The sequence below is a fragment of the Watersipora subatra genome, chromosome 10 (genome assembly GCF_963576615.1).
Source record: "Watersipora subatra chromosome 10, tzWatSuba1.1, whole genome shotgun sequence".
Lineage (NCBI taxonomy): Eukaryota > Metazoa > Bryozoa > Gymnolaemata > Cheilostomatida > Watersiporidae > Watersipora > Watersipora subatra.
The window spans coordinates 11,506,925-11,521,134 of NC_088717.1; the positions used below are offsets into that span (position 1 = coordinate 11,506,925).

At 37.3% G+C, this 14,210-nt stretch overlaps 1 protein-coding gene across 1 annotated transcript in view; it reads right to left on the reverse strand.

Annotated features, from left to right (window-relative positions):
• Positions 1-6,669, reverse strand: part of LOC137407318 (trithorax group protein osa-like) — a 28,249-nt gene extending 21,580 nt beyond the window's left edge. The window contains exons 1-3 of the mRNA XM_068093936.1: positions 6,495-6,669; positions 4,075-4,195; positions 1,921-2,084 (exon numbers count right to left, since the gene is read on the reverse strand). Of these exons, the coding sequence (XP_067950037.1) occupies positions 1,921-2,084; positions 4,075-4,186 (276 nt within the window). The 5' untranslated portion in view covers positions 4,187-4,195; positions 6,495-6,669. The remainder of the gene's footprint in view (positions 1-1,920; positions 2,085-4,074; positions 4,196-6,494) is intronic.
• Between the last annotated feature and the right edge of the window lie 7,541 nt (positions 6,670-14,210).

The following is a 14,210-nucleotide window of genomic DNA, read 5'->3' on the forward strand; positions in this document are numbered from 1 at the left end:
TTGTAAAGTTTCGTTTAACATTTTCCCAAGTATAGTACTTGTCAAATAAAAAACCGGCAGATGGCAGAACGGCATAACAATGGCGACTGCCGTGTTACGGACCGCCATAAGCTTGTTTACTGGTAATATATACGATATTTCACCAATATTTGATACCAGTAATGCTGTGAAATAAGTTTAACACTTATATGATGAAGTACCATAATTACTAGTGCGTGTTAAGGTTTCATACCACTATGTGTTACATCTATGACAACGGAGTTGTCTTTTCATATTCACATTCTGTTAGACTCAGCAGCAATATGTCCGTAAACATGATTTTTGTATAACTCGAACCCAAAAACCTTAAAATTACTTCCCAGAAATTCAGCATATATTGTGTAACTAGAGAAGAGTGGTATCAAAGGTTAGTTTTACATGTGTATATCGAGCTAGTATGGTTGGAACTTGAATTATATGCTTCACATATATCGCATTATGATGCCTAATTCTGCGATTAAAAAACTATAAACAACGATCTGCCATTTTGACATAAACATCATGTTTTAATAAACATTAAACTAGATGATGTCGAGTGCCTGAACCAGACCACATAGTCGACCAACTAGAACTTTCTAGAACTTTCTCAACAACTAGAAGATACTAGTAAATAAAACAATGACATTCTCATCAACTTTCTTGCCAACTGTAGCCGTATTTAACCTTTTAAGCTCGGTTCCCATATCGGTTGCGAGACCGCGGCGGTAATCTTGTGTAGCAAAACGCTTGCGACACTAGGCTGCTTCTGTTCATACAAAGCTGCATAGCCAATAAGCGAATAAAAAATGTTCGCTCACCATGCCATTTTGAAAATGCTGACCTTCACCTGTACAGTGCATTTCGGGAAAGTTTGGCCTGCGGCTCTTCGCGAAAGTTGAACAGCGCTGAACTCTTGTGTTGACCATCGGCAATTACCAGCGGTACTCGGCGAGTAGGTTCATATTAGGCACTGTCGCCGTTGCTTGAGGTGTATATGGGAACCATGGTTTAGCGTCGTACGCTGTCAGCATTACAAGATGCAGACTTTGACTTCAAATCTTAATTATTAGGATATGTCAACATTGCCCTCAAATGGATACAACGGAAACTTAAGTATGCAAACCTTGCCCTCTAAAGGACACGCCACACAGATACATGTCATGCTTGACCACAAGTAGATATGATACACACATTTACAGCATACCCTTACATATGTTCATAAACCATACCTTCAAATAGCTGCAGCATGAAGTCACAAACGTAAAACTGCCCTCAATTGGATACGACACACACTTACATATATAAACCTTGCCCTCAAATGGACCCGACACACACTTGAATATATAAACCTTATCCTCAAATGGACACGACACACACTTGAATATATAAACATTGTCCTCAAATGGACCCGACACACACTTGAATATATAAACCTTGTCCTCAAATGAATACGCCACACACTTAAATATATAAACCTTGTCCTCAAATGGACACGACACACATTTAAATATATAAACCTTGCCTTCAAATGGACCCGACACACACTTGAATATATAAACCTTGTCCTCAAATGAATACGCCACACACTAACATATATAAACCTTGTCCTAAAATGGACACGACACACACTTGAATATATGAACCTTGTCCTTAAATGGACCCGACACACACTTGAATATATGAACCTTGTCCTAAAATGGACACGACACACACTTGAATATATAAACCTTGTCCTCAAATGAATACGCCACACACTAACATATATAAACCTTGTCCTAAAATGGACCCGACACACACTTGAATATATGAACCTTGTCCTCAAATGGACACGACACACACTTAAATATTTAAATCTTGCCCTCAAATGAATACGCCACACATACGCTTCAAATAATCACTTACAGAACCTCCGCTTGAATCTCGCTGCCGTTTTGTCGACTTTTTTGCTTTGAGCTGCTGCATCTTCTCATTGTAAATTCTGGCTTTCTCTCCGCTCTCCTGGATTTGGGTTTGTAAAGACTTGCGACTCGCCTCCACACATGCATTATTTCTGATCCGGTACTCCTCTACAAGAACATAAGCGGAGTTAGTAAGAACCGCGAGACTTGGTAAGCGGGTCTCGACTACTATCTACGAAACTTGTCTCATTATGCGAATGCTGCCAGGAACAGAATTCAAGATAAACATGTAGACAAAAATGGTGGTTGAAATGTTTTCATACACATACTTATGCATGGAAGGAGAACAGTGGTGAGCAAAACAAACTGGACCTCTTCAGTGGAAAACTAAATTCTCATTTACGATATTGTTACTCATTGTAAATTATACAGTATATGACTTGATTAAAGTAAACTAAAATGTATCTAGTATAATCATATCTAAACAGATTGCTATCTTCAACCATTAAAAAAAGAAATTATTAGAATTTAGCCTACAAAACCTTTTAAAAATTTAATTTCACATATTTGGTTTCTATATTTAAAATCAGGACAAAATGAGGATTAATGTGATATATAAATTATAGTTATTGACTGAACTCACAATGAATAACAATGATGTAGATGAGATTTCTAGTTTTTCCAAAAGAAGATACAGTTTATTTCACAAATTTATTTTAGGCTTTGGTGGGTCAATGTGTTAGCATATCCAACTTAGTACACCAAAATATATCTAGATTCAACCCGTATTTACCATTTATAAGATTAGCGTCCTCCTCAAGTTTGCCCTAAGTCTATTAGAATGTCAATCTAAACTTCTCGGTCTAAACTTCTCGGTCTAAACCCTCGGGCTAAACCCCTCGGTCTAAACCCCTCGGTCTAAACCCTTCGGTCTAAACCCCTCGGTCTAAACTCCTCTGCCTAGAGGAGTTTAGGCTGAGAACTATCCATAGCCACAGGCTGTCCTAACGCAAGTGTGACAAGAGAATTTCACAAACTTTATACATTAGTAACTTTTTCCATATTTTGGTTCCTACAGTTACTTCAAATGCTGCTGACAAGGCATCTTTACTGTTGCCTACCAGCAATGTTTTATTTATGGGTAGAGAGCATGAAAGGGAAAAAATTGGCTATGTTTATAATTAAAATGCAACCAAAAATGTGAGATCCCGTGTGCGGCTTTTGTAGGATTTAACCAAGTTGATAAAAAAACATAAATTCCAATAATATTAAATGAGGATATACGATATTTCTTGTATTGATGGCAGGGACATGCATGTTGTAGCAACGCCTGCTTTGAAAATTACAAATAAATCTGATAATGGTACTAGTTTTAGTGACAAACATCGGGTATCTTAAAAAACAGTTCACTAAAGCCTCAGCTCAATGGAAATGCTTTGAAAATAATGCACAGCCTATTGCATCGAATGTCTAAAGGCCGGTTCACACTATATCGCTGTATCTCGGCGTTGATGCCGCAATACTTCGGTGATCATCGGTGATAACAATGTTCATACTATCTCAAACCTATCTGCATCAGCAAATACTCTGTGACGTTTCGTTCTCAATTTTTTATTTAATTTTCACGAAGAAACTTTCAGTTTTCGCAGCAACTGTTATAAACAGAAATAAATAAATCATGTTATCCACGAATTACTATCGCTGAAATGGCACGCATTGTAAAGGCAGTCGTCGCTGCTCGGGTAATATCGGGAAAGTTTGACAGCTGCAATATTTCCCGACGTATCCGTGTTACTTCATCAATGCCATCGGTTTACAGTTTACATAATCGACGATGAACGTCGAAAAAAATACGCCGTCATACGACGATAGTGTGTAAACCGACCTCTCACCAAGTAAGGAGATGATTAGATAATTCTAACAGTATTCCACTTGGAACTGTACAAACTGCTCGTAGATATCATACATTGTTTATTTAACATTAAAACTTCAGCGTTTAACAAACAAATAAACGAACGCTTAATAAATTAAACATTTAAATTACTCCAAATTTAAATAAGGCATTTTCTCTTACAATCAGTTTCATAAAACGTTTAAACGGTGTCAAGTCTCTTGCAATACCTTACCATGTGAATTCGTGATAAAAATGAAATATTACCGATTCTGTTCCTGGTCCTGTCAAAATTCACGGACTCTGGGAGACCAGCAGGTGATTGGTTACTGACAATCGGCGGGCGCTGATAGTCTGTCATTGCATCTAGCAGAGTCATCAAAGCGGTCTGTAGATAGAGTTGAGAATATTGAAATCTAAAAATCTCCAGCAAAATGCCTCAATGCTTAGGATAACAGTAAACGGATCCTGTCAGCATTTAAAAACCCAGCTACTTAGAAGAAATGGCAGCAAGCAAACACAGTTTTGCATAAAAATAAACATTTTTCAAAAGTTTGAAAATTGTTGTTATGCTGTGAATTCTGAGTAAAAAGAAAACTAACTGGATTGTGTTTTTTTGACAAAATGATAACCCAATATCCTAAATTAATGTTGGCAAAATTTATGATGGTTTTGTTAGAGCTGTGATTCATGATCAATATTTTTGTACAGTCGCTAAGACAGGCCCTCATAAAGGCTTTCCAACGAGAAAGCGTTACATCTGACCGTATCATATAAACTAACCTTGACCTGGCTCCTTGACATGCACTTTCACTATAAATAAACATATTAAACCCCAAAATGCAGAAAGCAAACATTTCGCTAATCCATATGATTAGCGTGTCTGAACAAAACAAATTGACACACGGCTGAGCCAGTTACATCAGAACATAGTTGACTCGTTAGACCTGCCCATTCTCCTAACTTATCACCATTAGTTTCTAGATTGACAGACAATTATCTGCTAAAACGATGTGCCAAGATTGCCGACAAGCTCGTTATCCCGCCAAATATTTGGTGAGACAATCAGATGTAAGTTGACAGGAGAGACACACATTAATTAATTATATTGTGAAAATGCAATAGTAATGACTAGCTACAGAGATTAACATACTGAAGTGTTATTAGAGCCAATAATAAGCCGTAAATCTACATGTATCACTTGAACTAACAGTTACCGGGTTTGTCAATCGCACTATTACTAGGCCCTGGCAGCATTGGCATCACATGATAGTCTTAACTGGCAGCTCAAGGCTAGGGTTCACGACTAGGTGCATCATAAGCCACGAAACCGCAAGTAAAGGGAGCACGACTTAAGGATCCATTACTATTAGTAGAGTCTTTAATAACTCAACTAGCATTGCAAAACTAAAATTGGTAAAACACGTTTCTTGTTTTTAGCAGTTGTGCAACTAATTAAAAAAGGAAACTTACAGAGAAAAATCAATGTTTACATGGATTACTAATTCAAAATTGGAAAAATCAGCAAAGCATCATAAAGAAGAGTGCGAGCGATTGTCTTCCCTTGTAATATAAACACGCGCTAACATACCTCGTAATATCAGTACAAAAGATATCGAGTCACGTCGCAAGATGACAAAACAAACAGACAAACAATCTCATTTTGCTGGGCATCCAAGCTCAACAAAAAATGGATGTCATGAACTTACATGCATATAAAACGCAAAGGTTTTTGCGTTTCATGACAGCTTCGCAAGCAGGTCTAACCCTGCTTTCATTCGTGTGTAGCCTTGCAAAATTGGTTAGTTTTTACAAATTGCCAACCAACAAGTTTCTCATTGAAAGTATTGTCATTGTATCCTACAGTCAGCACTGTGGCAAAAGCAAGCATGAGCAACCCTTGCCACGCTTGAGGACATTGAGTTGAAAGTATTACATAACATCCCACTCGTGGTTAGTTAGACATCTCTGGTGCGTAACCAATGAGAAGTGACAGAACGTCGTTGATGGACCATCACAGATTTTACCGCCAGGTACTCAGCTCTAACTACTGCCGTTAATGCACACTAATCAACTACTCTCATTGATAGTACGATATGTATTACTAGCAGGTGTTTGTACTATTACTTATATCTTACGGTAACAACGCGACTGCACGCTTGGTATCAGTACAAGTTGAACTAGTTCTAAGATCGTGATAACAAAATAACCAATTTCCTTTTAAAACATTTTATCCCACTGACTACAGTTTACATTTATAAAATGTGTAGTCGCAGTAATATTTGTGCGAATTATCTTGAAGGCCACTGTACTTGAAGGCTATGTACTTTGACAATACCACATACTTATCACAGCTTTCAGTTATTTACATGATAGCTGTAGAAAACACATGAGTTAGGAAAAGAAGGCAGACTCAATAAAGTTGTTTGTAAACAGCATAATGATAACATACGTATCGTGTATGTGCAGATTAAATATAAAGTAATTGTACTTTTTCTTATATATATCAAACCTTCCTGGTCCCTCAGTTAAAATCTCCTTATAGCTTCAAGAAACTGAACTAGCCCATATTACAAGTAAAAATTTTCATAAAAACAACGTCAATTCAGCACAGTGTCGCTAAACAACACAAATTTACCATAAAAAACAAGTTGATTAACAAATGTGAAGTTTTCGAAAATACTTACTGTCACGGATCGTTTAGTCCAATAATGCAGAAAACCAACGATTTATTATCCCGACTGCAATACAACATATATCCAAATAATAATGAAGATGGTACTTTTCGTTTAAGCCGTTCATGTACAGTTCGCGATATAGTTAATCGCCGAATCGCTTCAAGTCATTAGCAGCAACCTGCTCATCTACTAGACCTGTAAGATAAATGATAAGAGGTGGAGGCATTAGGCCCGTAGTTCGAAACTACGTACTAGTATGAGCTACATAATACGGGCATTACCGCTTTGTATCACTGTTTGTTTATAATAAGATAGCCCTAGGTACCTTACCAACACGTGCGCTTCGTTGTTTAATCGGAACTTGAAGGCGTGGCCTAATAAATTTCTTTAGCCTCAGCTTTGAAATGCATCACACAATAGCTTTGGACAATCGCTACAACTTCAACTACGTAAATATATCTGTGGCTACACGAACAGCCACTCATATCGTGATAAACACAGCTTAGTTGTGAGTCAAAAGGAAGTTATTCGGTGTCTAAGAACGATGAGTAATCGAAAGTAGTCACTCACGTATTATAGGAGAGCAAAAGCATTAGTCATACTGATATGAATGTACAAGCCCCAAAACGAGAGACAAATCAACAATAACAACAAATTGCCCAAACTAATAACACAAAAATGAAATGAACTATGTACAAAATTAAACAGCTCTTTCGGTGTTGTATGCCACAAACTGAGGTACTGGGAACCAAAGTATTTCAATATCCCAATGAGCACGCATGCCATGCACAAATATTATAGCCTTGGTTTGGTTAAAGTCAGAAAACATCAAAGATTTGAGTAAAAATTCAAGAATGAAAGCAATAGATTCAACCCAGAACAAATAAAAATATAACCATTGTGTTTGCGGTAACTGTTTTTAAACTGGTATGAAACCTGACATATTTAAAATTTGAGTTGTGTGTAGGTTTAGTTCTTGCTGAACACAACTTTTCATGCTCGGCCTACCTACAACTATAAGATGCAGCTCAAAATCCAATATTTGAGTTATATCGGTCAGGTCCGTATTCCCTGGGGCGGCTAGGCAGCTGAGCCGCCCCAACTATTTAGTGATTTTCGGCGGCCAAGTACTAAGAGCTGCAGTCTAAGCTCATTCACTTGGAATTTCCAGCAACTAGCTTACTAGCAACTGGCGTTCTATATAGTCTTCGTGTGATCTCGCCAAATGAGTGATCTTGTAAGACTTTGTTAAGACTTGGAAACTGAACTTTATCGCTTATAGTGGGGTCTAAAGAAGACCTCCAAACTTGCATTTTTGTTATCATATAAAATTTATTCTACGTAGAACCAAAACATCGATGAGGAGCGATAGGTTATATCGATATCGATGAGGAGCACTATCGTATAACCTAAAGTACTAAATAATCTTCTAATATTACACATATATAGAGATGTTGAAATAGATACAGAATCATTTGTGAAAGATTTCTGCTTTGGACACATTGACAGAACAAGAGCTATTGCAATAAAGAAGTAATAGCTCTTGTTCTGTCAATGTCCCTTACAGAAATCTGTATTGTCATGAGTTTTATATCGTTCGTTGAATAATGAAAAAGTTGTGCCTACCATGAACCATAAATAATATATTTATTTAGATTTGATGCCTACAATTGATTTCATTTATGCATACTTTGAGGGTTGTTGATGCTTAAAAAGTCCAGAGCTTCGGGGCGCTGCCCCAAACCTCGTTGGGAGCCTTACACCGCCCCCCCCCCCAATCACAATCCCAATATATCACAATATCTATTCTTCGATCCATCAGTGTGGTGATATTTATGCTCCTACATGTAGATGCTAGTGTGTTGTCAAGCTCATTTTTTGTGCTTACTTTAGGTAAAAATTGCACCGTCACTGGTGGCAGCGATGTGTTCCGACAGCTATGCTAAGATCACAAAGGTCAATGCATTACATTCCGGTCAAGGAGAGAGAGAGAATGAAGAGTATACACAATATTAATTCCTAGTTTGATCATCCCAGCAAAACAAGTCAAAATGTTCTCAAATACACTTTTAGTTACATCATTATAAGAGAAGGAGTCTGAGCATCAGACGAGCGCTTTTGACTCAAAATCATCAAAAGTCAAGAAAAGAAAATGACATCTAACATTGTTTCATGGCCTAATCAAGGTTGAACCAGAATTGATAAGTTTTTGTACGTACGGCTGTCGCTTACTGTCTGACTGTCACTTAGTGACAGTCAGAAAGGTTGGTCATTTAGGTTGGTCAAAAACAATGGTCATTCTGCCTGTGTTCATTGACTAAAGTTAGGTCTAACTTCGAGAAGATCAATCTCACTAAAATATATATTCGCATGATTTGGTCTATGAAATCTCGTGAAATCAACCTTGACATCTCGTATCAAACATTGATAAAAACAGATAATAAATTTCGTAGCCATGCCAGTACTGTTTCAAGGTCAATAGAAGCAGTTTAAAGTGTTTTAACTCGTTGAACCCTGGCTGTCCTTGCCAATGTGCGTCAGTATTCCTGGTCAATTGTCCAACAATAGGAAGTTTTTAAACTTTTATTAAATATATCCTAATATGCTCATAATTAAATGGTATTTGGTAAAACATTGGTAAAAAAAGTACAGCAAAACACAGCAAATGTTAACAAATTGACAAAAATGCGTTTCATTGTTCATCGGGCTAAACCTATAAAAACTCGTACGATTTTAAAACCTTCTAAAAATCTTTACAATAGCATCATATCCATCATCCATCATATCCCATCATCATTTCATGACTCCAAATAATCTGCAAAAAGATAAGTAATATTATATAATTCTTCATCTGCGTTACAATTATTCATGTCATGCTAACAAACGAGTCGTATCAAATTATTTCGCGATATTTTCCCAGTAAAATTGTAAGTATAATGAATAAAGTAGATACAGATATTTAAAAACAGTTAAAAATGGAAGTGAAATTTTCGTTCTAACATCTTGTGCAAAAATTAATTTGATTGGTTTACGCTGTTACTTAGAAACGGCTTTTGTTAACAGAGCCATGAGGATGGCGGTATTTCAGTCATTAGGGTTTCTGAAACACCCTACGCAATGCCGGAATACCGGCTGTCAGGGTTTAAAGTGTTAAAAAGGTACATTTTTATTGCTTTTTAATTTTTAGAAATCTATTAAACAAAAACATTTTGTTATAAAATATTTTGTTAAGGACATATTTGTTGCTTTACGACATAGCACCTCATCAATGTAATGAATCAGGATTTCTGAAAAATCTCTCCTATGAGCAATATTTTCTTTGTACGTATGATCTTATCACAAACTCTAACAGAACACAAATTATATCAATCCCAATTTCATCAATCATTGCAGTCCCCACAATATCCATTACTATGTTTTTGCAGTCTATCTAATTTGTAGTTACTAGTACCTCGGTAGTCTAGAACACTTTGAGAGATCATCGTATGTAATAGCTATACATACAATTATTCAATAAAGGCAAGTGTATAACTGAGTGGTGCAGTTGTTAGAGTTGTGAGTTTGAATCTCGTGTGATGCATCATTTTTTTCCAACTGTCAACTGTGGCTTCAGAGAGACGATTGCTCTGTCTGTAGTAGAGATTCGTCAATCAAATCTGTAAGGATAACGGCTTATGTCGAGCAGAAAAATAACTTGTTTTCAAATTCGTTATTACTAACAGACGATCAAACTGAACTGAAAAGTAATTTTTTAATCTTTTCGCTACACAAAGTAGCTTCGAAGAACCAAGACCGTGCTACATGGTTTATATAAACATGTAACTGTGGAAACTAGACAATGATATATCCATCAAATGTTGTACATATAATTTCAATATATTGTACCCACATTTCCATGTACACACTCCTCTCGAAGATCATAATTGTAGTTGTGGCTGGTTTAAGAAAAAAAAGAAAAACTGAGAATGGCTCTCTGCAAACAACACATTCGCCACTTAAGCAAAAAAAAACTTATTAACATAATTAGCAGTTATAGTTCAGTTTCCAGCAGAATGACAGTTATTATTGTTGTTGGAACCAGCGACACATACTGGCAGGTGCTCGTCAACTAGCTAGTCTGTAAGTTTACATAGGATTCTGCTCACCACAATTAACAAAATAATGACTTGACAGTTGGTAACCAGTCGCATTATGAGCTCATTTGCATATGTAGACTTTTAATAGCTTCATGGAACTGCAAATGAAACCGTGGCTAGGATCACGTAGAACTAAAACTATTGAGCCGAACTTTTAGTTTTTAACATCTGCAGTGAAGGAATAGCACCTGGCAGTCAGATCTCGCGTGTACATTAGCTAAAGCAAATGCAAGGAATGACTGGATGTTGTCAATTTTCTTGCTGTTCCGTTGTTTACTTTTTACACCCTCAATGAATTGGCCATCTTTGAATTGGCCTTGAAAATTTAGAATTGCTATGATGAGTGATATGGAAGGTCGGCGGGTTCAACAGTTAAAAGACATCCCATTAGTCGAAAGTGCCTTTTGGAGTAGAAACTAGAATTAGCAGCAAACATTACCGAACCAGCTTTTTATGTGTCAGGCTACATAGGTGAAGGTCATTCACAAAAATTGTTTACAGCCAAAACGATGAACGAGAGCGAACCAACCCAGACAGTGGCCCGCAGAAAGAGCGCACAATAAACTAAATATTCTAACCATAGGCTAAGCAAAATTGTTCTTAGCCAGTAAACTATGTCTGATTAATGCAGTGAACAGCGGGGGGGGGGGGGGGGAGGTGCTTCTTCGCAGTTTTTCTACTGTCATCCATCCATTAGTCGTGGTCAGTTAAGAAAAAGACCGGTGCACTGAAGTACAGCTCATATTATGCTATAATGAAATGAGTGCTACACATTGCCAGTTAGTGCATAGCTATTGATTTTACTAAATCATATCTACTTTACCTCATCTAACAGATCGCGAAGAAAGTAACAGCAAGTATATGCAGCCCGCCAAAATTTTTGAAGCCTATTTTCCAAATCAAATCTACGAATAAACCATAGTTTTGCTATAGAACTACTGGGTGTTAAACACCTGTTCTCCAGTCTCTCCAGTCAGTCAAAATGATTGTCCTTTGCTAGAGACAGTAGAGCTACTCATGCAAAAGCTGCCTTGTTAATATCATTACATCACAGAGTGGGAAACCGATTAGATGTTGTGTCAGGCAGCGGGTATGTAAAAGCAGCAGAACTGGCAGCACCCCTGCACGCTATAGCCATCTCTCTCTGGCACTCCGCTGGCACCAGCTTGCGTAAACAAGGGCTATTAATAAGTGAGCGCCAGCCATTTTCTGTTTACCAACACCTGAGCTCGATGTCATCGACAAGCCATGTTTTGAATAAATTGGGCAGGCAATATGGCTGCGGTTGAATTAATTTCTTGGCAAACATGCGCTAGTAACAAACTGAAAATTCGACGTTTTTAATGCTTAAACATGTCTGATATATCATGGATTTATAGCAAATATCAAATTTATTTTACCCTGTTTCTAAAATTATTGTTGGCTGATTATTGGCTTACATCGAGTTCCCTTTTTAGGTTTTGGCAATAATAAAGGGCAACTGTATGCATATGCTAAAAGTGGCCCAGTTATCCATATGAAACAAAAACTGGCAGCAGTCACCAGCCAGCAGTATTATCCAAATGCATAAAGTTAAGACTTTTTTATTCCCAAAAATGTAAGATGTTAGCTTTCTTTCCATAAGTATTTACAAAAATTAATAGAATTCAGCTTTATTTTTACAAACAGTCACAAAAATAGCTTCACTATTTTGATGCGAATAAAAATGGCCAACCCATACCAATCTGAGGAAGCCAACATTTATAGTAAGGAAAGCTGTCTGTATTTGCATGGCTTTTTGAAGGTTTGACATTTTTTCGTTTAGTGGCCTGTGCATATATCTGCTTGTTTGTCCGTGGTTCAGTGTTACTAGTAACAACAGCAATTGAGAGAGAGGAGTAGGAGCCAAAGTGTTAAACAAACACTGCATCAGAGGCTGGTATGTAACCCTTTCTGTAATCCTTCAATTGAAGCCGTGGCATGGCAATGTCTACATTTGCCAATCGAGCCAGGAAGTAAGTGATAATAGCTTTGTGCTAAACCACATACAGTAAGAAAATATAAACAATTACACCAAAAATAAGTTTTGATAGATTGAAATTTGGTACTTTCTATATGTATTCATTAAAAGGGCAAATTGGTACTTTTTGTCTATGTGTTTTCAACATGACAACGTATAACAGCATTCTCCAGCCAGGTTGGCTGAGCAATGGCATGCGCCATCTCAACTGTAGCCTTACATTTCAGAGCGCTAGAGATAGAGAGAGATGCCACACTCTGCGGCAGGTCATACGATGCTATGAATGGTTAATCCGCCCAAAGGGAGAAAACTTGGCACCATTAATTATGTAAGATTAAGGTGGATTATGGGAGCTTACTGATGGCACCATTGTTCGTATAGCCCGATAATGAACTCCATCGGCGTTGACATATCTTCGCGAGAACATCCAAAACTGTGAGAGATAATTTTGGGTTTAAAAGCTTAAAATTGAGAGCAAAAATGGTTATGAGAGTGACTGCCTGAAATAAAAATAAAATTAAAAATATGAAAACAAAAATATAAAAATGCTATAATCTGATACAGCGTATTGGCCATTGGGTTGCGCCAACTTGTTTCATTTGGAAGCAGTTCCTGCCGATTCTAGTTAATGTTTCATTTGTAGTAGAGGGTTTCAGATTGTACAGTCGGGTACAGAATTGCTCAGAGTACACCGCCTTTAGACGTTGCAGGTAGAATATGGTAGGTTCCTTACAGAGTAGCTCTACACCGCCCTCTCCCAAACCAACTTTACTAGGGAAAGTTCACATAAGCAATATTTCACATTCTTGTTAGATCCAGTTTCACTTAAGAAAGTAAAAAAGTGGAAGCAATAGAATTGTTGATTAACTAGGCTGGACTGGCTTGTAGAGCCTGTACAGTAAGGGCGGCTGCTAGCATCCTGCTGGCCGGTAACAGTATGCTGTCAATTAGATGTCGGGAGAATAAACTGCCAAGTGCAAACCTGTGTTTTAAACTGGGCAAATGGACTAGTACCCGGTGCAGCTACACGTGAGGGAGACTTGATTTGAAATACAGTGAACTTTCTTCTATTTTTGGAAACAAATGTTGAGTTTTTGACAAGCATTTTGATAGCGTATGTGGTTAGATAGTGTTAATAATAGTCAAAGCTTCTAGAGTCTTCCGGTCAGTAAGAAAAATAGGACCAGAAATCCATTACCTAGAACTGAGTGTGTCCTTTTTATATTGGAACTAGTGATAAAATCTCTGGATAACAGTGGCTATTACTAGTGTTACATAATTTGGATAGAATATGGAAGGTTTCTTACCGAGCATCTCTACTCTGCCTCCTTTTAAACCAACTTTACTAGCTCAAGTTGACATAAGCAATATTTAACATTGTTGTTAGATCCAGTACAGCTTCAAAAAGTGAAAAAGTGGAAACATTAAGTTGACTAATGAGGCTGAACCATAGTGAGTCAAGTGTTTCTTGAAGCCACTGCCACTCGTGAGCAGCAAAACAGAAGAGCCACTAGCAGGCAGCGGAATACAGGAAGTAAAATGCTGTTTTTTTACTCTATAAAACAGTTTTGTCAGCATCTGCATGCCAGT